The sequence below is a fragment of the Stegostoma tigrinum genome, chromosome 30 (assembly GCF_030684315.1).
Source record: "Stegostoma tigrinum isolate sSteTig4 chromosome 30, sSteTig4.hap1, whole genome shotgun sequence".
NCBI lineage: Eukaryota > Metazoa > Chordata > Chondrichthyes > Orectolobiformes > Stegostomatidae > Stegostoma > Stegostoma tigrinum.
Genome location: NC_081383.1, coordinates 31,848,199 through 31,870,595, shown reverse-complemented (window position 1 = coordinate 31,870,595; position 22,397 = coordinate 31,848,199). Strand labels below are relative to the sequence as shown.

The window sequence follows — 22,397 nt, the reverse complement described above, 5'->3', positions numbered from 1 at the left end:
TAATGTCCCTTAGAGAGGAAAACTGCCATCCTTACCTTGTCTGGCTTACATGTTACTCCAGCAATGTGGCCAACTCTTAACTGCCCTCTAGGCAATTAGGGGTAGGCAATAAATGTTGGCCTCAGCAGCGATGCCCTCATTCCATGAATGAATAAGAGAAATGAAATAAATTAAGTAGGCAAGGTGGAATTGTAACATGTGGGATTGTGACCTGCAACCCCTTTGTCTCAGGACACCTAAACCAGATTTAAATTGCTAATCCAAGGCAGAGAAGCTTCTTAGATTTTGCAAATTATAAATTTGCTGCACTGGTGCAGTGACCAGTGCTGTCTGAGATTCCTGCAGCATTGTAATATTGGTACCTAGTAAAGGAAGCTACAGTCTACCTTTGTTGAATTTAAATTTTAAGATCTCAGTGCTGACAATATTCAAACTAGAAAGGTTCATATTTGCTGCACCATCATCTCCCCTTCAGAGAAACTCCAAAATTTCTTACAGTAATGTGTCATGTGTGCTTGAGCCATTCTCTTACCTTGGCTCTGGTACCAATTCTTCAGGAACTGGCGTCCATATAGACTCTGGGGATTTCTGCTCTTTGAAACGCCCATCAAAAATGTTGGAAATCTGCTCCATGTCGAAGGCACAGATGGCAGATCCAGGAATGCTTCAACAAACAGAAAAAGAAATGGCAAAGTCACTCAATCCTCCTCCAGCCTCCTTCAATCATGTACTCAGAGGCAGATCAGGAGAGTTCAGCCAACCCCCCCAAAAAATGGATGAAAGTTGATTAACTGTGATAAAATGTCTTTCTTATCCATAAGAATGATTCCTTATGGTTTACAAATCCAAAAGTCCCCAGAGAGCTGTAAAATGAATTCCTGACAGAAGGTTGAAGAAATTAGAGGGAAAGGGATAAAAGAGAGGGTCAAATGAAGAAAGTTGAGAGGAAGCTCCTGTGGAAAACAAGCATCAACATGGACCAGTTGGACCAAATGAACTGATACTGTGCTTAAGAGTACAAGGAATAAAAACATAAAAAGATTATCTGGTCCCTTGAATCTGATTAAGGTTGATGTCCTGCTATAACTTCCATAATGATAGATTCAAACATTTTCCTTTTCTCAGATGTTTAGTTAACTGCCCTGTAGTTTTCTGCAATCTGTCTCTCTCCTTTCTTGAACAGAAGAGTTGTATTTTCCATTTTCTCATCTGATAGGACACATACAGAATCTACAGATTTTAGAAAATTAAAAACAATGCATCCACTACCTGATCAGCTATTTCTTTTAAAACTTTAGAATATAGTCCACCAGGATTCACAGACTTGCTAGCTTTGGCTCCAATAATTTTTTGAGTCCCCTTGCCCTGTAATTATTTTAAGTTTCTCCCTCCCTTTCACCTTTTTATTTACAATTATTTCTGGAATGTCATTTGTGTCTGCTACTTTGAAACCTTATGCAAAATATCTAATCAATGCATCTTAATTGCCAATCGTAAACCCCTTGGTTCACTCTCTGAAGACCAATGCTCAATTTAGTTACCCTTTTCCTTTCTGAATTCCCATATAAACTCTTACTATCTGCTTTTATATTTCAAGCTAGTTTTCTCTTACACTCTAATTTCTCCCTCCTTATCATTCTTTGCTGTTTTTATATTCAGTTCAATTTTTGGAGATTCCACTAAGCTTCACAAAACTGCTTTCAGTTTGTTACCACATCTAACTTCATTAGTCCACCACAAGTGATGCCTCTTTCTCCTTGAGTTTTTCTTTCTCATATGAATATGTCTTTGCTTAGTCTTATGAAATCAGTCCTTAAATGTCTTCTATTGCCTTTCTACTGACCTATATCTTAAAATAAATTGCCAGTTTTCATTTTTAAAAAGATTAATCTTTAAACCCATTCTTCAGTTCCTCAAACTGAGAGCAAAATTCATTTATGTTACGATCAATGTTCCCTAGGGGTTCCCTTAATATGAGGCCATCAATTAATCATGTCCCATAGCACATGACCAGATGTAGAATAATTTGCTCTTTGATTGGATGTAAAATAAAACTGCTATGAAAATATGCAATGAACTCATTTTCCAGGCCACTTGTGCTGATTTGATTTGTCCAATCTGTTTAATGACTATAATCTCCTATGGCTTTCGCTGTACATTTCTTTGAAGTTCCCATTATTTCGTCCTGTAAATCATTTCCTGTACATAATGTAGTTCCTGTTAGGAGTCTATGAACAATGCTTCTTTGCTTCTCATTCTGCTCATATGCTAGAGAGTACCAGGATCAATTCACTCAGCCTCTCATGAAGAGTCAATCCCGCAGTGAAACTTCACTGCAGATCCTATTTTGACTAGTCACTTGTGGCACATGGGCATTATTGGCTGGCCAGCATTTTACTGTCCAATCCTAGTTGTCCTTGAGGAGGTAGTGGTAAGCTGCCTTTTTAAACCATGTGCTGTAGGCAGACAATACCATTAGGGATGGAATTCCAAGTAATACAAGTATACTCATATATACATTGAGCAAAGTATACTTTTATATGTTAATGAAAATTGTGCACAGTATTCCAGTTGTTGTCTCACCAAAACCTTTACAATTCTAGGAAGACTATCAGTGGATCAGTATGTTTGTACTGCAAGGCACTTCAATAAAGATGTGTTACTGAGCTTCTAATTGTTTGGTGTACTTGGCAGTGACTTTCTGTGTTCCTTAGACGAATAAACTCAAGTCTCTGAACATCAATGTTTCAAAGTTACATGCTGTTTAAAAAAGTATTCTGCTTTACTATCCTTACCATCAAGATTAGTAACTCATGCTTGAATACACTGTGCTCCTTTTGCAAACTGCAAACCATTAGTTCAATCTATGACCATCACCTTGCATCTTTGTTTCCTGCTCACAGCTCACGTGGAGCTGCACAGATTATATAAGTGGGAATGTAAGCGAGACCCTCTTTAAAAGCATTACAGAAATAAAAGGTAGTTATTTTGTTTTATTTATATATGTATTTATTTCTCCTGTATTCAACTGGGCTGTTTCCTGATGTCAAAAGTTAAAAATATGGTCATTCTCTGCAATCTACTACAAAGCAGAACAGTTACTTTGAAGTTTATAATGAAGAAATCAAACTTTTAACAGGATGCATCAAAGGTGCAATGGGGTTGAATGGGGGTGGTGGAGGACATTCAAAAGCATTTATTTGAATTGGGTATTAAATATTTAATTCTGATAAAATCCAAATTAAACCTCATTGTGTAAACAGTGCTGTTGGGAGCAGGCCACATATAGTGCTACATTGAGAGAAACCCAGTTTCTGAGGATGGGAAATCCTTGGCACATCAGCAAAACTACCTGAATCTCTCCAGAGCCGTTATAACAAAATCACAGCCTGGGCTGTGGATTCAAGCCAACAACAGCAAACGAGTGTAGGTCTGCCAGGATCGCGTTTACTTGAGATTTTCAACAGAAAACAAGACAGGGATTTTTATCTCATTCCCTTGGGTTGATACAGAAAAATTAAAGAGGTAAGATGCCTTTATTCCACGTTCTCACAGAAATACAAATGCTGATTATGATTGCTGTAGTTTTGCTATTAAAACAAAATCAAGTAAACTTTCTGCTAACCTGCTGGGTGTTCACAACATACTCTAAGAGCAACTTGTGGTGTCCATAAAATCAGGTTGTGCATGGTGTGGGAACATTAGTTTCATTATATCATGTTGCAACCAGCTTCTCTCTTTGCCACACGTTCAGCATCACAGATTAAACTTTGCTCTAAACGAATATGAAGTGGCAATTATTGATATTGATATAATAATCTGACGTTGTCTGGTTTGCTGTGTTTCTCCAGCTCCACACCGTGTTGTCTCTAACCATAATATCACTGTTCCTTTGGGCCGTATCCCAGGTTGAATTATCCTCAACTGACTTATGTATAAAACTTGGCTGCCATTATCATGTGTAAGGTCAGTAGAACAAAAAGAGACATTGGTAGCTGCAAAGTAAATGGCCCTTGAAGATATACAAATTACTAGTGTTGAAGGCACCAGAAATGAAGCAGGACTTGATAAAAATCAAAAGAACTGCAGATGCTGGGAATTAGAAACAAAAACAGAAATTACTGTAAAAGCTCACCAAGTTTGGCAGCACTCGTGGAGAGAAATCAGAGTTAACGTTTCAGGTTCAGTGATTCTTCCAGAGAACTCCACAGTCTGAATTCTAGTCTGATTTCTCTCCACAGGTGTTGCCAGACTTGGTGAGTTTTTACAGCAACTTCTGATTTTGTTTCTGCTGAGCTTTGCCAGCATCTTCTGTTTCTCTTAAGGGCTTGATAAACACTTGTTCTCAAAGTCTTGGGAAACATATCAGAAAGGATTTATTGGAATATGTAAAAAAAAATAAAGAAATGAATGTATATTGACAATAATGAGGGAACAATAAGGAGAAAAAGATAATATTTACGAATCCACTGTCTAGATCTGAATGGCTAACTGAGGCGAAAGTTACGTTGATGTAAAGAGCTGTCCAATCAGCATTGTGCAGGAGGCAATGAACTGGGACTTGTTAACAATGTGCGATAAAGGGAATTGTAATTATAAAAAATTAAAAAGGGGCAACACGGTGGTTCAGTGGTTAGCACTGCTGCCTCATAGCGCCAGGGACTCAAGTTCGATTCCATCCTCGGGCAGCAGTCTGTGTGGAGTTTGCATATTGTACTTGTGTCTGCGTGGGTTTCCTCCCACAGTCCAGAGATGTGCAGGCTAGGTGGATTGGCCATGGGAAATTGCCCATAGGGTTCAGGGATGTGCAGATTAGGTGGGTCATACGGGGATGGGTCTAGGTTGATCTGGTGGTCAGTGTGGACTTGTTGGGCTGATGGGTCTGTTTCCACACTGTAGGGATTCTATCATAATCTACAATATTAGTATGTTCAAATAGGCCAGGGCTCTAAGAGACATTGGATGTGAGGGAGACACAGTGCAGATGACAGAAAGCATTTATCTACGCAGCAAGAAAGGTCAGGAACAGCCACTGGACTCTTGCGAAATGGCTAGATTCTATAACGGAAAGACAACTGGATTGGATATTGTGCATTTTGGTTTCTATGATTTTGTAGCATATACAAAGATGAAGACTGACAGCTTTTGTAGTCTCACTTGACGAGTCTGGTTGATGAGAGATAATGGGAACTGCAGATGCTGGAGAATCCGAGATAACAAAGTGTGGAGCTGGACCAACACAGCAGGCCAAGCAGCATCTTAGGAGCACAATAAACAACTGCACCTTCCAGTTGCAAACCATTTCAACTCCCCTCCCATTCCTCAGACGACATGTCCATCCTGGGCCTCCTGCAGTGCCACAACGATGCCACCTGAAGGCCGCAGGAACAGCAACTCATATTCCGCTTGGGAGCCCTGCAGCCCAATGGTAACAATGTGGATTTCACAAGCTTCAAAATCTCCTCTCCCCCCACTGCATCCCAAAACCAGCCCAGCTCATCCCCGCCTCCCTAACTTGTTCTTCCTCTCACCTATCCCCTCCTCCCACCTCAAGCTGCACCCCCATTTCCTTCCCACTAACCCCTTCCTGCCCGCTTGACCAGTCCGTCCTCCCCGGACTGACCTATCCCCTCCCTGCCTCCCCACCTACACTCACCTCTACTGGCTCCATCCCCGGCTCTTTTAACTGGTCTGTCTCCTCTCCACCTATCTTCTCCTCTATCCATCTTTGATTCGCCTCCCTCCTCTCTCCCTATTTAGAACCCTCTTCCCCTCCCCTTTTTCTGATGAAGGCCCGGAATGTCAGCTTTTGTGCTCCTAAGATGCTGCTTGGCTTGCTGTGTTCATCCAGCTCTACACTTTTTTTGTATCTCTGAGTCTGGTTGATATTTATTGCATTACTTACATTGTTTACAATTTTCATGAAAATGACCTACATTGCTGCAGAGATGCTGAAAACAACAAATGGTGGAGATCACAGTGGGTCAGGTAGCATCCGTGAAGAGACAGCAAGCTAATATTTTGAGTCTAGATGATTCTTCATCAGAGCAATTGGGAGAATGCTAGCCTTATGTCTATCTCCTGGAAGCTTCTTCTTTACTCTGACAACCTCATCATAGTAGATGCTGTGTTCTGCAATCAATCAAATATTTACCCTTTTGAATTCATACACAACATTGGAGTTCTGGAAGAATGGAATCATTTGGTTTGGAAGGCATTCTTGATCAGAGCCATTCTTGTGAGTGCAAACGTAAAAATAGACCAGTTTTGACATGAGACACATAATATTTTTAAGGAAACTACCATGAAAGTTATCAAACCAAAGTGTGTATATTTAGACAGACATACATGCATGTATCTTACATAATCATTTCTGCTAACTTGAAGTTGTGTTTTGCTTGAAAAATAATGAATTCGTGCGCAGTACAGAACAAGTAATTTTAATATTAAGGGAAAGCTCTTTCTTGTAACACTGCAATGTAAATTCACAGAATTTAATTAAGTAACTTTGAATAAAGATGAGTACACAGTGCATATTAAAATAGCTTTGAAATGTGCCTGTGACAATTCAGATGTCTTATTTTGTCACATATGTAAATTTCTCTGTCACAGTAAAAAAAGGAGGGAAAGGAAGTTCGTATTTCAATTAGTATCAGAAAAAAAGAAAATATCTTTCATTTGACCTCAAAATGTGCCTCTTCCCAACAATAAGGCCTTGCAGTCACAATATATAGGTCACGTTACAGGCTGATCCTCTTTAGCAACAGAATGATGTATGGTGTGTTAAGTAGTCTAATGCTCCTGTTCTTATAAAATAGCTTATCATTTCACCTACCATGAGCAATACCATGGATGATTTGCCAGTATAATGTGTCATTTTTTATAATGCGGTTGCATCAGTTACAGTGAAGCTGGCCTGCCTAGCCACAGTATAATTCAGAAAATGAGAAACCAATTCATTTCCTGTTCAAAATTTACCAAAATATAAGACTTAAACCTAATTATGCATCGTTGATTATATTCCTTCGGTAACGACAGTACATAGCACGTCCCTGAGTAAAAGACAACAGGAAAAATCACAGGTCTATTTCTTAGTGAGGTATGATGTTAACCTGGTTCAAGTCCCATATTCTATCCAATGATCAGTGTTTGAAGTAGGGTCTTCAACCCTCCAGGATTGTTCTGGTGTCCTCAGGAATTAGAAATTAATCTCCTGGATTCTGCTGTAAGCAGGGAGAACAGTACAAGCCGCACTTCTTTTCATCAGTTCTGCGTATCTTGGAAGAAGTAACAGTGTGGAGCTGGAGGAACACAGCAGGCCAGGCAACAGCAGAGGAGCAGGAAAGCCGACTTTTCGGAAGGGTCCTGACCCAAAATGTTAGCTTTCCTGCTCCTTTGATGCTGCCAGGCCTGCTGTGTTCCTCCAGCTCCACACTGTGTTATCTCAGACTCCAGCATCAGCAGTTCTTACTATCTCTGCTGGAAGAAGTGTTGAGTTGACTGTATGGGTTGGTTGGAGGCAGGAGGTTGTGTGGTGAAACTGTGGGAAGTATGTTCATCCACAGTTCGGAGTGTGAGTAAGAGGTCTTCAGCAAGCATGCCTTGCAGATTCACAATATATGGGTCAACACCTTGGTTCACAAATTAATAATAACATTTTGGGCGTGGCATTGCAGGATGGTCAGCCTGTTCGGGCGAAATTGAATCCCAGCAAATTCTGGCACATACACAGGTTATAATTGGGCATGGGATGAGTGAGGGGGGATTAAATACAAAATAAGCTAGGGCGGTACAGTGGCTCAGTGGTAAGCACTTCTGCCTCACAGTGCCAGGGACCTGGCTTCGATTTAGCTTCAGGCAACTGTCTGTGTGGAGTTTGCACATTCTCCTCGTGTCTGTGCGGGTTTCCTCCGGGTGCTTCAGTTTCCTCTCACAGTTCAAAGGTGCCGGCTAGGCGGACTGGCTGTGCTAAATTGCCTGAAGTGTTCAGGGATATGTAGATTGGGTGGGTTGTAGCAGGGTGGGTCTGGGTGGGATGCTTTGAGGTTTGGTGTGGACTTGTTGAGCCAAAGGGCCTGTTTTCACACTGTCGGGATTCTATGATGATGAGCTGCCAGCTATAGCTGATTGAGTCAATCGCTCACAAGGTTTCAGGTTGAAACCCCACTCCAGAGCTTTACCACTGTGGCTAGTACTGTGCTGAGGGAATACTGCACTGTCAGAGGGACAATAATACAGCTTAGACATTAAACCAAGGACCTGTCTGCTTGCTTAGGTGGATGAAATGGATCTCTGAGTTCTTGGTCAATATTAACCCCTTGATCAAAATCATTGAAAAGGAGATTATCTGGTCACTATGGTTTGGGAAAGCTTGCTGCGTACCAATGCACTGATATGTTTCCCTCATTACAACAGCAATGACACTCCAAAAACAATTGGCAGTAAAGCACTTCCAAACATCTGGTTGTCATGTATATAATATAGTATCATACGGTACTGAATGAGGATTTTCTTGTTAAGATGTGGATATTTAATGTCACACTAGTCAGCCTCATTTGCCCCATAGCTGGGTGTTTAAGAGCTCACTTAAAGTAAGCAGAAGAGCTTATGTGGCTTAAATTTCACCCAATGTCATCAAGAACAGATAATCTCCCTATTTTGCAAATTGGTTCCTGAGAAATCAATGTTGGTAACACACTTAATTGGCTGTGAGGCATCTCCTTCAGTGCTATATAAATGCAGGTTCTTCTTTAAAAATTATACATTTCCCTCCTGCATTTTGACAATCTCTTTAAGAAATGACAACTTTTTTGCCTGTTCTCCTCAAGTTCAAAAGCCAAAGCTTGGCCACCAAACTTCATATTTTCTTTATTAATAATTTTAATGACTTTGACTCTGTCCAAAGCATAACTTAGTCTAGCAGAAAATAATCACTATAGTTGAATGCTCATTACTTCTGGATGATTCTGTAGAGCTGGGTTAAAAAATGTAGCAGATAGTATATTAAAAAAAATTGCCTTGACAGTTAAGGGCATGCGGAGACTTAAATGAAACTCTGTGTCAATGCTGATTAATTTCCCCGTTGGTACACATCTTTCCTGTATCAAAATCTGTTTCCCACTGTCACACTAATTGAAGTACGTTAACTTTAATGACTTTGTCTCTCTCCACACCTTGCTGCCAATAAAATAAATTGACAGGTATATGTGGTTGAACATATTACAATTGTAATAGAGGAAGATCAATTGATTCATCTATTTCTTCTACAGCTAATAAGGTAGGAATACAGGTAGGTGCAGCAACATGTGAAATTCTGACATTGTGCTGACCATAATAAAGGGTTCAGATGTAAAAAAAATTTAATTAACACTCACGTGAACGAATTACCTCAAAATACTTTGACCAATTTGTTTTGTGTTATATGCTGGATAATAAAAATAAAACTCAATTAAAATGTTTAGGTTTACTTTCCAAAACACTAATTTTCTCCTTTCCTTTCCTTAAGGCCCCTACTGGGTTGCAGGTTCATAGATAAAAGCTGGAAGGACTGCAAATGCTGTAAATCAAGGACAGAATTAGAAACCACTGGAAAAGCTGAGCAGGTCTGGCAGCATCCGTAGAGAGAAGTCACAGGTAATGTTTCAGGTTGACCAAAATGTTAATTATGATTTATCTCCTCAAGTGCTGCCAGACTTGCTGAGCTTTTCCAGCAATTCCTGTTTTTGTCTTATTACAGGTTTGTGGACATCACTTGGCTTCCTCTCTTCATGCAGGAATTGCCCACCTTGTTGTCCAGTCTCTGCTCAATTAATGTAGCAATATTAGAGCTGCTACAATTGGCCATAGGCGTGAGAAATCTACTCAAAGAGGAAAGAGGGAAAGTAAGCAAGAAAGCATAATAAAAAAACAAATTTGCAGCAGCTCCCAAATCACTATAAATGCAATGATTTGATGCAGTAATTGCTAAATAAATGAGAGCAGTGGCCAATTTGAGACAGCAAGTTCTTACAAACAGCAACCAGCTGGTTAAAGATGTGGTGTTGGCCAGGTGACTGGGAGAATTCATTGGCCGCTTCTTGAACCTGCAATGACACCTGTATATGCCTACCTAAAAAAACTCATCCATGAACTATCACATCCACCAATGCAACGCTCTCTCTTTATGCACCAGATTATTAAATTAAAATCTCATATTTAAAATGGGGCTCAATTAGATCGTTTCTGCCTCAGATACAAGATGTGCTATCAATTGTAAACTAGGTACATTTCCATGTGTACAGTAACTACATAGTGAGATAAATGAGGGCTGAGAGTTTCTGTGGACAGTCTGCACTGCACAGAAAGAAATAAAAGTTTAAAATTAAAACCTCACACAGGCATAAACAATAGTAAAAGAGGGAAAATTCTGCACAACTCATTCTGATACTTTGTTAAAATTCGACATAAGAATTTTCAGAGAACGTTTTCTGAAGGCACATTAACGTACAGGTCATTAAAGTGCTGGAGCAATAATCTTGCCACTATTGAGTATTAATGAATAGTGCAGCAATTTGGTTCAGTGCTAGGGCATCAGGTTAGACTCTTATCAATAGATCCCACTTACATTGCCCAATATCACATGAAAATGTTTAATTTATTCCTGCACATTTGAGTAAGGAGAATATTACCCTCTCCACGAGGCACTTAGGTATGCAACTTGCCAATTTTCAAACCAATTAAGAGGCTGATGTATTTTGGTTAAGCAGTATGAAACTGCGTCATATACAACAGTTTTTTTTGATGACACAGAACAACAAATGAATCACAGTGAAGGGGAGTTAACGACAATAGTACCGAGCTGCTTTCACTGCTGGCACCAGTGCTTTAGGTTTAAAGGCAAAAACGTTCTAAACTCAATCTTTCAGTTGCAATGTTGCCAACTAGGAACACACTTCATGAAACTGGGCTCAAATGACACTCAGCTGCATGGCCAGCTTGCATGAATACTGGATGTTCTTTGGTATGTACCTAAATGCTCAGTATTCAATATCAGTGGTTAGTATCAGATGTGTTTTGATCTTGGGGTGCAGCACATTCAAAGCTGGGCCCTCTCCTGAGACCGATTTACAGCAGGCGTCATAGTTCAGTGATCAGAAGTGGGCATCGTAAATAATGCCACGTTCCAAAGTAAAGGGACACGGAGGTCTGTTATAATACCTAAGCACCCTGTGTGGTTTGATTTTCTCAGGTTTGTGGTGGTGGGAATGGTAATGGGTACACACATAATTCTGTAGCAGTGTGCTGAATTCCTGACACCAACCCGGCCCTGAGCCATTTTGGGGAAGACAGGATCAGAGGCATTCTGGCTGGTGGGCAGCTTGTTGAAATCTTCAGTAGGCTGGTTAATGCAATGGTCAGAGGCTGACTGAGAGGTGGCCTTGCCATTGGCATGGTGGAGAGCGGCAAAGGGCAATAGGCCTTCCCTGTTTATCTGTTCATTGTGTCTCAAAGTGTCCAGGGAGACCATTAAGGACTGAGAGGACACTTCATGACAGAGTCGCCCTTTTTTTTCAGCTGAACTGCAGACTCCTTCAGCAGCTGGAGAGCCTCCTTTGGGCTTACCAGCTTCAAGAGGCCATATGCTGATCTTCACTAGACAGCTATCATACTGTGCAGCCACTAATTTACCTATCCAACCAAAACTGGATTTGCTCCTCCTGACATTACATGAGATCAGACTCTACATCCCTAGCAGCGCCCTAATCCAAACTACAATATCTTGCCCCAGGTATCTCAGACAATACCAGGAATCAAACCTGCGAACTTCCTTGTCAGTGCGATTCCACTATTCGCTGAACAAATTCATGAAGCCTTTTCTGGACACAATGCTATGTTATAAATCTGAATGCATTTAAGGGACTGTGGGAAAGAGGACACTGATGGACAATCACACAAACATGTAACAATAAAATACTCTCCAGGGAATGTAAATGAGGGGTACAGGAATAAGGTGCTATCAATGTGATCCACTCTCATGTACCTTCTTAATGACTGGATACATATTAACTCTGATACTGTATTATAGTTTAGGAATTGTACGTATCTAAGAAATAAGAGTGCCAGACATCGTGCATTTATATAGCAACTTTCAGTACCTCAGGGTGGTTGAAAATGTTTCACAGCCAACTGTGTTATTATTATTGATAACTCAGCAAACATGGGAACCAATTTGTAAAATGGTGAGATAATCTGTTCTTGATGGTATTGTTGGAGGATTCAATTAAGACCATGTAAGTTCTCCTGCTTACTTTGAATGAGAACCAAAAGAACTGCGGATGCTGTAAACCAGGAACAAAAACAAAGTTGCTGGTAAAGCTCAGCAGGTCTGGCAACTGAGGAAGGGTCACCAGACCTGAAACGTTAACTCTGTTTTCTCCTCCAATTATGCTGCCAGACCTGCTGAGCTTTTCCAGCAACTTTGTTTTTGTTAATTTGAATGAGGTCTTGCATACCTAGCAGCAAAGGTAAACAGGGCTGGCTATTGTCTCACTGAATTATCAACATCTCTGACAAAAAAAAATCCTCCTTCAGCAATGTACTGAAGTTTCAGTTTTGATGATATGCTCAAAGGGACTGGAAAACATTGATTTCCAAATGGTAATAAAGGGGAAACAGATGGACCATGGGATAAAATGAACATTTATAAAGGAGCTACATAACTATATAGTTGCAACCTGAACTGGAGATTTCAGAAATTGAGGTAGATCTTGGAGTGTTCAAGTATGTGGGGTTCATAGTCTAATTAGCTGTATTCCATGGAACACCAGGGTTCACAAATAATGTTTAAATCCATACTCATATGGGTTTACTCATATCAAATTTGATAATATAAACATAGGTTCTGTGGTAAAACAACAACAACACAATGAAGTGTATCCTCAACGTGGAAGAGGGGACTTTACCTTCTCAAGGTCTGCGTAGCAGTCATTTCTACTGATAATATTATTGACAGATGCATCTGCAATAGGTAAATGCTACAAGATTGAGTATGTTTTACCTCTTGTTTGATACCTCACCACCTGCAGACCCAGTCTTACAGCTATATCTTTTAGCATATGGTCAGTAGAGGTGCGAATGAGCCACTCTTGGTGATGGATGTTGAAGTGTCCCACCCAGTGTACATTCTCTATTCTTGTCACTCTTTATGCTTCCTTCAAGTGATGTTTCATGTAGAGGAGAACTGATTCGTCATGTGAAGAGGGGTGAGGTACATGCACTTGGTGGGAATCGGCTAGGGGTTTCCTTGCCAGTGTTTGACTTGATGCCATGAAACTTCACGGAGCCCTGAGTCAACATTGAGGGCTCCAAGGGCAACTCCTCCTTGACTGTGCTGTCAACTTGTTGGCTCTATAATGTTGTTGGAAGAGGGCCTTTACAGAGATAGTGATGGTGGTAACTGAGATATTGTCTATAATGTATGGTTATCAGCTATTGCTTGACAGTACACCTTTGGTCACTTCATACATGGACTGAGATTGTCAAATCCTGTATGGCATTCAGTAGTTGCGGTGTTTCTATGCTAGAGCTGTGGAGGGAGCAATCAGCCACAGGACAACCAATTATGGAACTCACAATGGACATATTAGGATGGATAAGTGTTCTGAAACATAGCTTTATTAGCATTGGACATCCTAATCCAGAATTTTTCACAGGGGAAGATAGATATCCAGTGTGTTGGACACCTCTCAGGCTCAAAATAGGACATATGATAAATGAATAATGAATAGCTGCTTGCTGATTCCAAATTTACTTTTAAAACTTCAGGTTCTAGAGAGGAGGAAGATATAAAAGAAATTTGACAACATTCCAATTTAAATAATTAATCCAAAACTAGTTTCAAAGTGGATAATTTTACAGTGGGAATCCAGATAAACACATGAAATAAAAGAAAGAGACGAAAGATATTGATATGATTTAATGAAGAGGGTGTAAGAGGGAACTGTTATTGGGATAAATGTCAGCTGAGATGAATTAGGGTGAGCGGCCTGTTTCTGTGCTTTGAGGACTCGATCTAATATAGAAAGCTTTGATGTAGAGGCAGAAATGCCAAAAGCCATTATTCTCAGAACACATTGTGACCTTCTCCCTAACCTCAGTTGCTGTGCATAACTTGGGAGGTCAGCAAATAATTGACAAAGAGTAGACTTTAAAACCTTATTTCCAGCCAACATGTGGTGTCTGCAGATTAATGTATTCGGGGTCAGGCTGCCGTTATTTATCCAGCACGGAAATTTCTCCTGGAGAGAAAACGCAATTCAAATCACCTGCCAAACCTCTGGCCTTGTTAGCTTGACTGCCTCATCAGTATGTGTGCAACGCTTGAAGTCCGTTTGGAAATTACTTGAAAACAGTGGAGTCATAAGTTGAGGGCTCCTGGCCTGATCTTGGATTTCAGAATGTAGCTTTTCCAAGTTTTCAAGGAATCTTTTGGATGGAGCAGGCAGTGGAGTTAAAGCAACTATCAGATCAGTCAGAATGGCAAAGCAGTTTCAAGGGGCCAGGGACTTGCTCCTGCTTCTACTTCTTAAATTCCTATGCTACCTTACATCTTACTTTAATTTAAAGCAAAAGCAGAGAATGCTGAAGAAACTTGGCAGGACTGAAGTGGTAACACCGGTGGAGACCGAAACAGTTAATCTTCAAGTCTAGTAAGGCTGTTTTTCAGAGGAACTGAAAGGAACTAGCCAATGGGGCTAGTTCAGTTCAGGAAACCTGTTCAGCATAGAGGAACTGAAGGCACTGAAGAAGACTACAGGACTTAAAATATTAACTCTGTTTCTCTCTCCACAGATGCTTCCAGGCTTACTGAGTTTCTCCAATACTTTCTGTGGTTATTTAAGATTTCCAGCATCCTCAGTGTTTGGTTTTCAATTTAATGCTGTCTGTTCTATACAAGAATCAGAAGTCCCACTTTAAATATCAAAGTTGAAGAACATTTGGGTGTGAAAACATCCACGGTATGTGATAGAGATAATAGGAACTGCAGATGCTGGAGAGTCCGAGATAACAAGGTGTAGAGCTGGATGAACCCAGCAGGCCAAGCAGCATCTTAGCAGCAGGAAAGCTGATGTTTTCTGATGAAGAGTCTAGGTCCGAAACATCAGCCTTCCTGCTCCTAAGATGCTGCTTAGCCTGCTGGGTTCATCCAGCTCTACACCTTGTTATCTCTGTATGAGATGCTTGCTTTGTTCTTGCAGGAAGTACAACAGCAAGGTGGCAGCAAAGATAGCTGGGGGATTGTGAACTGCTTGTAAGATTTCAGCTTTGCCATGGCTTACGACTGAATTACATGCTGGATGTGACATTACCTGAACAGATGAAATGGAAAGGGAGAAACTGAGTGAATGGAATGGGGTATTAATAGGAAGCTCATGGGGTTAAAAAAAACAAAGGGATGAAAGAATATACTGATAGGGTTAGAAGAACAGGATGTCAGAAGGGTCTGTTTTTGGGGATAAACACCAGCACAAAAGAATTGAGCTGTATGGCCTGTTTCTGTGCCTTGAGGACTCAATATAATATAGAATTTTAATGGAGAGCTGGAAATGCCAAAAGCTGAGGGTGTGAGAAAGTGTAATAATGGGAGTCAGTGGGTTGTGGCGCATTCCCGGAAAGTGAAACAGAGAGATTAAGAAAGGGAAGGGAAGAGAGAGAAGGTGAAAGTAATGGATGGAAGGAATTTGGAAGCAAATTTCAGGACTGATATTTAGTTGGTAGCAATCTCTCTCTTAGTCGACATGCCATTATGACATTCTCTGCTCGATGTATGTTGTGGTGGTACATAAATCTTTCTGCTCAGATCTTGTGAATAAACATTCATATACACTCACTCAGAGACTTTCTGTGGGTTTTTCTACTGTTAGAAATCCAAAGGAGGTTGATGCCCACTGCAGGTGATCTGTGTGCAAGTAACTGGGGCCTTGCTAAAAAGTCAGACCAACAATCCCTGCTGAGACATGCAGGGCATTGTTTAAGGAGGGCTTGGGGGTCTTGCCTGCCTAAGAGCTGAGGGTATCTGTGTGGACTCCTCTGAGGAGGCTGACTGATCTCAGGAACTGGAGATGCTGACAGTGAACTGTCTCTGAGATCAACAACCGAGGAGTTGTAATGATTGTGGCGAAGAAACACAGCATTGGTCCAACATAGATATAATAGCAAAAAATCAACTCTGTCTCTAAGTGAAAGCATGAAAACAAGGTACTTTGTGGAAAGACAAAAAAAATGAAAGATCTAAATGGACGAAAAAAGTGGTCTGAAGTTGTTAAATCCGGAAGGCTGTAAAGTGCCTAAGTGGAATATTGGGAACTGTTCTTCATCCATTCAATGTTAGCTTGGCCTGCTACATTGAAGGAAAGATCCAAGCTACCTCTTCTTGAGAGCTACTTAACAACTGCTGCTGGAAATTATTTTGTTACCTTGGATTGCATTCTCTTTGCTTCCATTACATTTTCATCCCTCCTTGCCTAAGGATACAGTAACTACTCAGTTATTTCACCTGACTGCCTATGCTTGTAAAAATATTGAACTTGTGTTATCACTCAACCTTACCGAATGAAACCCTGCAGTAGGAATCAATGATTAAATTCAATACTGTTTGCTCTTTACTCAACCTAGTGACTTTGACGTTGCCTAGCATGTCATTCCCAAGTCCTGTCTGTGATGAGGGTAACAAATTCAACAATCACATCTCACATTTATGTAGCATCTATGATATAAGAAACCCATCCTAAGATGCATCAGAATAGTGCAGAAATTCACATCAAAAGAAGGAGATGTTTGGAAGGGTAAATAAAAGCTTAGTCAACAAGACTGTAATAGGAGGATTGTAAAGTGAGCACTAAGCCCTATTTCATGGCCAAATTTTCATCTTTCTGGCTCAATACTGCACCAGGCAGATCAATTAGATACTTGGTTAAACAGCATCAATAATTTTAATAGGAAGTCCATGAGTTTTCACATTATACAACTGCATCTTACACAATGACCTAACTACTGCTGTCTTGTACAGGGATCGGTGCCATTTAACTGACGAGCATGGGGTTGGACTTGCTGATTTGTTTTAAGTTTAATATTGACCTGAAACACTCGTTCCACAGATGCTGCCAGATCTGTGGAGATTTTAGCACTTTCAGTTTTTATTTTCATCACTTATTTGCTTTGCTCAGGGCTCTTGGGACAAACGTGATTTTTGGACATATTCAATGTTTGAAACTACTGTTCGTATAATCCTGAATAAACGTATAAGGGGTTAGCTCTCACAATTATAGCCAGTATTGACTTAAATAGAAAGATACACATGATGTGAATTTCTGCACTATTCTGATGCATCTTAGGATGGGTTTCTTACATCATAGATGCTACATAAATGTGAGACGTGATTGTTGAATTTGTACCCTCATCACTGACAGGACTTGGGAATGACATGCTCGGCAACGTCAAAGTCACTGGGTTGAGTAAAGAACAAGATACAGTTTCTTTCTAGGCTGCACAATAGCATTTGAAGCATTTGCTTATCATCAGATAAGTAACACAAATAATATTATTATAGTGGTTTCAGTGATGGCTCTGGTCAAGGAATTTCCATCGCGGCACCAAACTGCTTGTGAACACAAGAAACAGAAGCAGAAAGAGACCGTTCAGCCCTGAGAGCCTGTTCTCCTGATTCCAACTCTACTCTCCCATCCAGTCCATATATCCCTTGAATTCCTTGGTGCCCCAAAATCTGTTAATGATAACTGAGAAAATCCGAGTAAAGAAGATAAGTATTCACAACCATGCAAGTGAAGAAATGTCTCCTTGTCCCAGGATTAAATGTTCAACACTTTATTTTGGGACTTGGTCCCCTTATTCTCGTTTTCTTACCATAAGACCATAAGACATAAGAGTGGAAGTAAGGCCTTTCGGCCCATCAAGTCCACTCCGCCATTTAAATCATGGCTGATGGGCATTTCAACACCACTTCCCTGCACTCCCCCCGTAGCCCTTGATTCCTTCTGAGATCAAGAATTTGTCGATCTCTGCGTTGAAGGCATCCAACGTCTCGGCCTCCAATGCACTCTGCAGCAATGAATTCCATAAGCCCACCACTCTCTGGCTGAAGAAATGTCGTCTCATTTCAGTTTTAAATTTACCCCCTCTAATTTTAAGGCTGTGCCCACGGGTCCTAGTCTCCCGCCTAACAGAAACAACTTCCTAGTGGCCACGCAGGCAAAACAATGTCTCAGCATCTATCCTGTCAAGCCATCTAAACATTTTACACATTATTTCATTCAAGCAGCCTCCTGGAGTGACTTGGCTTCACACACTGTGATAGATGAACATGCTGTACGAAACCTGCTTGACAGCTGTTGCTGAGACCCAGTGGCAGAAGGGGCAGGTTCTCAGATGGCTGGAGCCCCCTATAATTGACAGTTTGACACACTGAGACTTCACCTTACAAATCTATCCAGTTCAGAGAGAGTGGGAGCAGGAAGTCAATTATGAGGCCAGATCAAACTCAGAAGCAGGCAAAGACTTTTGCTTTACAAGTTCTGTTGTAACCTGACACAGAAAGCTGAACTGCTTTAAGGTTATAGGAAATAAATATAAGGTTAACAACTACAGTGATGTCTTTGGTGAACTAACTCCACAGTGGCTGATATCCCGTCACCAAGTCACCTTTTTATTTACATGTGGAACATCCTTGATGCTGCTCCAGCTTCCTCAGAGCCCGCTCACAGAGTCAGCAGAACCTCTGACACTCTTGTCTATATCCGTCAGCCAGGGCTCTCTGATTGGCTGGGCTAACAGCCCCAATCAGGGAACTCATTTTTCTATGATGTCCATCTGGCTGACCTCGTTGTAATCACCACATCCTCCCATTCTGAATTTGAGGACAAAGACCAGTTCTTCTTTTTTGTAGCTCCTCCTGCAGCATTTTAGCATCAGGTCAGGGTCCTTCAACTCTGCTTCTGCCTTGATTAGACTAGATTAGATTCCCTACAGTGTGGGAACAGGCCTTTCAGCCCGGCAAGTCCACACCACCCCTTGAAGCATCCCACCCAGGCCTATCCCCCTGTAACCTACACACCCCTGAACACTATGGCCAATTTAGCATGGCCAATCCACTAGGCTGCACATCTTTGGACTGTGGGGGGAAACCGGAGCACTCGGAGAAAACCCACGCAGACACGGGGAGAATGTGCAAACTCCACACAGACAGTTGCCCGAGGCTGGAATCAAACCTGGGTCCCTGGTGCTGTGAGGCTGCAGTGCTAACCACTGAGCCACCGTGCCACCTGTGTGGCATACATTCATGAGAACACTCATAAAACACAGAAAAATTGCGAGTAACTTCCAAGCTGTAATTTAAATCTCCCACACTTTCAATGTTGCAGGACTTGTAAATTCATAGCTTGACTGGCAGCTTCACAAGGAAATTAAGCGATTAACTGTCTTTGGTGTGGTGTTATGTATACAAATATTCCTTACGGGATTAGGTACTTGTGCCAATGTTGAATGTTGAAGTGTTTCTTGTCAATTGGTCTATAAAGGTATGCAGAGCTTTATTTTATTTCCTCTTTGTTTAGGCCCTAAGGTCTGCCCACGATGGGTACTTAGTGAGTTGGCATGCAAGGTTTAAGAGCAAAGGTGGAGGGGGAGGGCATATGGCTTTGGCACTAATTGACAGAGGATCTGTGACGATCGATGAGGATAAGTGGAGGTAATCTGTTGGCATGAGTTGAGATGAAGTTGCTATTGGAGCCATAAAAGTCCATGGGGTTGAATTGAGACCATAAGCTAATTTGGAGGTTATGAGGGACCATTGGGGGTTGATGGAGGAGCATGGGGCAACATGCATTTAAATGGTAAGGGTTGGAAAGGAGTTTGGGGGTTGAGAGAGTGTATTATTAAATAAAATAACTGTAACAAACACCCTGAGCACCACTGCAGGACCTTCAGGCAGCCTGTCAGGGTTACTCAATACCCCCTGTGTCTGCCTCCGAATTTCGCAAGGAATAGCTGTTTTACCTTGGTTGATCAGGAGGTTAGTAGTTGATTCAATGTTTTTATTGAATGATGTTTCAGATGCTACCTCTCATGGTGGTTCTTGCTAATCTGGACAGCTTCTGCCAGTCATTTTTAAAAGCAGGTACAAACCTTATGGCCACCCTTAATAGTGTGGCCTGTTAAGAATGTGAAGTCTTTTTCCAAATAAACGGGGTATTCAGGGCTTGTCTGTATCCTGTTTCTGGAGTGGTGAGTCTGACTCCAACACAAACCTGCCTTTCCACACTTCCCAAGTAACATATATCCTGGGAAGTTCTCTGATACTTTGTATCTACCTTGGGAGTGAAAACTCAAACCAGAAGTTCCGTGACCAGATTGAGAAATGCAAGGAGTAGCTGGAGAGTGATTTTATCAATCCATGAGAGTGTGAAAATGTCAAGCTGCATGCTGTGGAAAGGGATAGTCAAGTTTTAAGCTCCAAATTGCTACATTCAGTATTAAAAATAGCATGGATCAGCAGCACATTTAAGCATCAAGGTCCGTGTTGACATGCACATCTTATTCTAGTATTACTGTACAAACTGCATAACTGAGATCTTCTTTCTTTGAACCAGAGTCTTATAAATAATTTGTGTGTGCATGCTCAGTGATCTGCACACTGGCATCATCACTGCAGCCGGGAGAATTACAGCATATGTTGGCACTTCACAGTTTCAGGGTTAAGGAGCTCAGGGTATGTTCCAGTGCACAGCCTACATCTAACAATTGTAAATGAAACAAAAAAAGACTTGAATTCGCGTATTAACATTTACATCTATCATAAGCTGCTCAATGCTTTTCATGACTTGTTTTCCTGTGTTTACCATTAGCAAATACTGCAGCCAATTAAAACACGGGCCTCCAAAATGCAAATTAATGAATTTGTTAATGGTGATATTATTCAAGAAAGGAATAAAATGAGGTAGGAATAAATTGCATTTAAATTATACTTTTCACAATTGCTGGAGGTCTTAAAGTGCTCTTCAATCAATGAAGTACCTTTTGAAATGTAGCCAGTATTGTGATGTAGCAAATTCCCAGAAAAAAACAATTCCAGAATGACCAATTTTTTTTGCGGAGCTGATTAAGGAATAAAAATTAGCCTTGATTTTTGAAGAAGAACAGAAAAGCTCTCCCCAGACAGAACTAAATAATTTGTGATATCCGTACAGGGATTGGGTTCCCAGTATTATATTTCTCACTGCGCAGTTCTCGGAAATCTGTGCAGGGCAGCAACTTCTACCATCAGAAGTCAATTTGTGCCTGGGCTGTATGGCACTTCCTAGTGTCTTAAAGGGAATGGTACCTTGCATAAACATATCATGAAAGATGACAGCACCTTTGACATTGCATTCTGCCTCAGTCTTGCTGAGAGTGCTGCACTCACTTAGGGTCACACTGCAGCGTTAGCCTTGACGTTTATGTTCAAGCCATGGATTGGAATTAGAATCTACAACCTTGTATCTCAGAAGCAAGAGTGCTGCCCACTGATGAACACTGGAAAGGGCTTCTTGCTCTTCCTGATCTAGGTCAGGGTGTTTTTTTGCAGTTTTTTGCTTTGAGAGTCATAAAGCTGTCGAATGCATAATAATAGAAGCGGACATTAAATCATCTTTGAAGAACTGGTTTGATGGTGTTCGATAAAACCTAAGCCGGAATAAGGTGAGGATTTAGAATCAGGACTATTGTTTGCGTTGAGGGTAAGCAGCAACTTTGGGCAGAATGAGTTGTTCTTTTCCTGTAAGATATATAATTTTCAAGCTCCTCATCAGCTTTCTAGCTCCCTCTTTTCCATGAAGATCCTATTGAAGATGTACGTCTTTGACCAACCTTTCGCTCACCTGCCCAATGTCCTCTTCTTTGATCTGTTTTCCTTTTGGTTATGCTTCAGTTGAGCCTTGTGGGATATCTTATCCATCGAGAATGAGTTGTACGCAGACGGCATGAAGAAAAATCCCAAACAAAACTATATTTTCTTCTACACTTTTGGGTTTAAATCCTATTCTTTCAAAAAATTGACCACCCTGCTGGACAGGGAAAAAAACCAAAGCTGATCACATGATCATATTTCTATAAACTTCTGAACCCTCTGCATTGTGTAGATATTCAGCGAAAGTTAACTCAAAAGGCCTAGAGACAAGCCATCTGCATCCAACCAGCCTGACAGAAAGGAAATCTCCAAGACTTTGTATGTTATAATCAGCAATATTACTCTTATAGTTACTTCAACGTTTTACAATTGAAACTCCAATGGGGAGGTGCAGCTACACTATTAGTTCAACAACTTTCAAATTAATCCATTGATATGAACCATCAGCTACTGAAATGCC

General features: G+C 40.9%; 1 protein-coding gene across 4 annotated transcripts in view; it reads right to left on the bottom strand.

Moving 5' to 3' along the window:
• Positions 1-22,397, bottom strand: part of sema6bb (sema domain, transmembrane domain (TM), and cytoplasmic domain, (semaphorin) 6Bb) — a 513,075-nt gene that overhangs the window by 53,774 nt on the left and 436,904 nt on the right. For all 4 annotated transcript variants that reach the window (XM_059638496.1, XM_059638494.1, XM_059638495.1 and 1 more), the window contains one exon: positions 533-664. In XM_059638496.1, the coding sequence (XP_059494479.1) occupies positions 533-664 (132 nt within the window). The remainder of the gene's footprint in view (positions 1-532; positions 665-22,397) is intronic.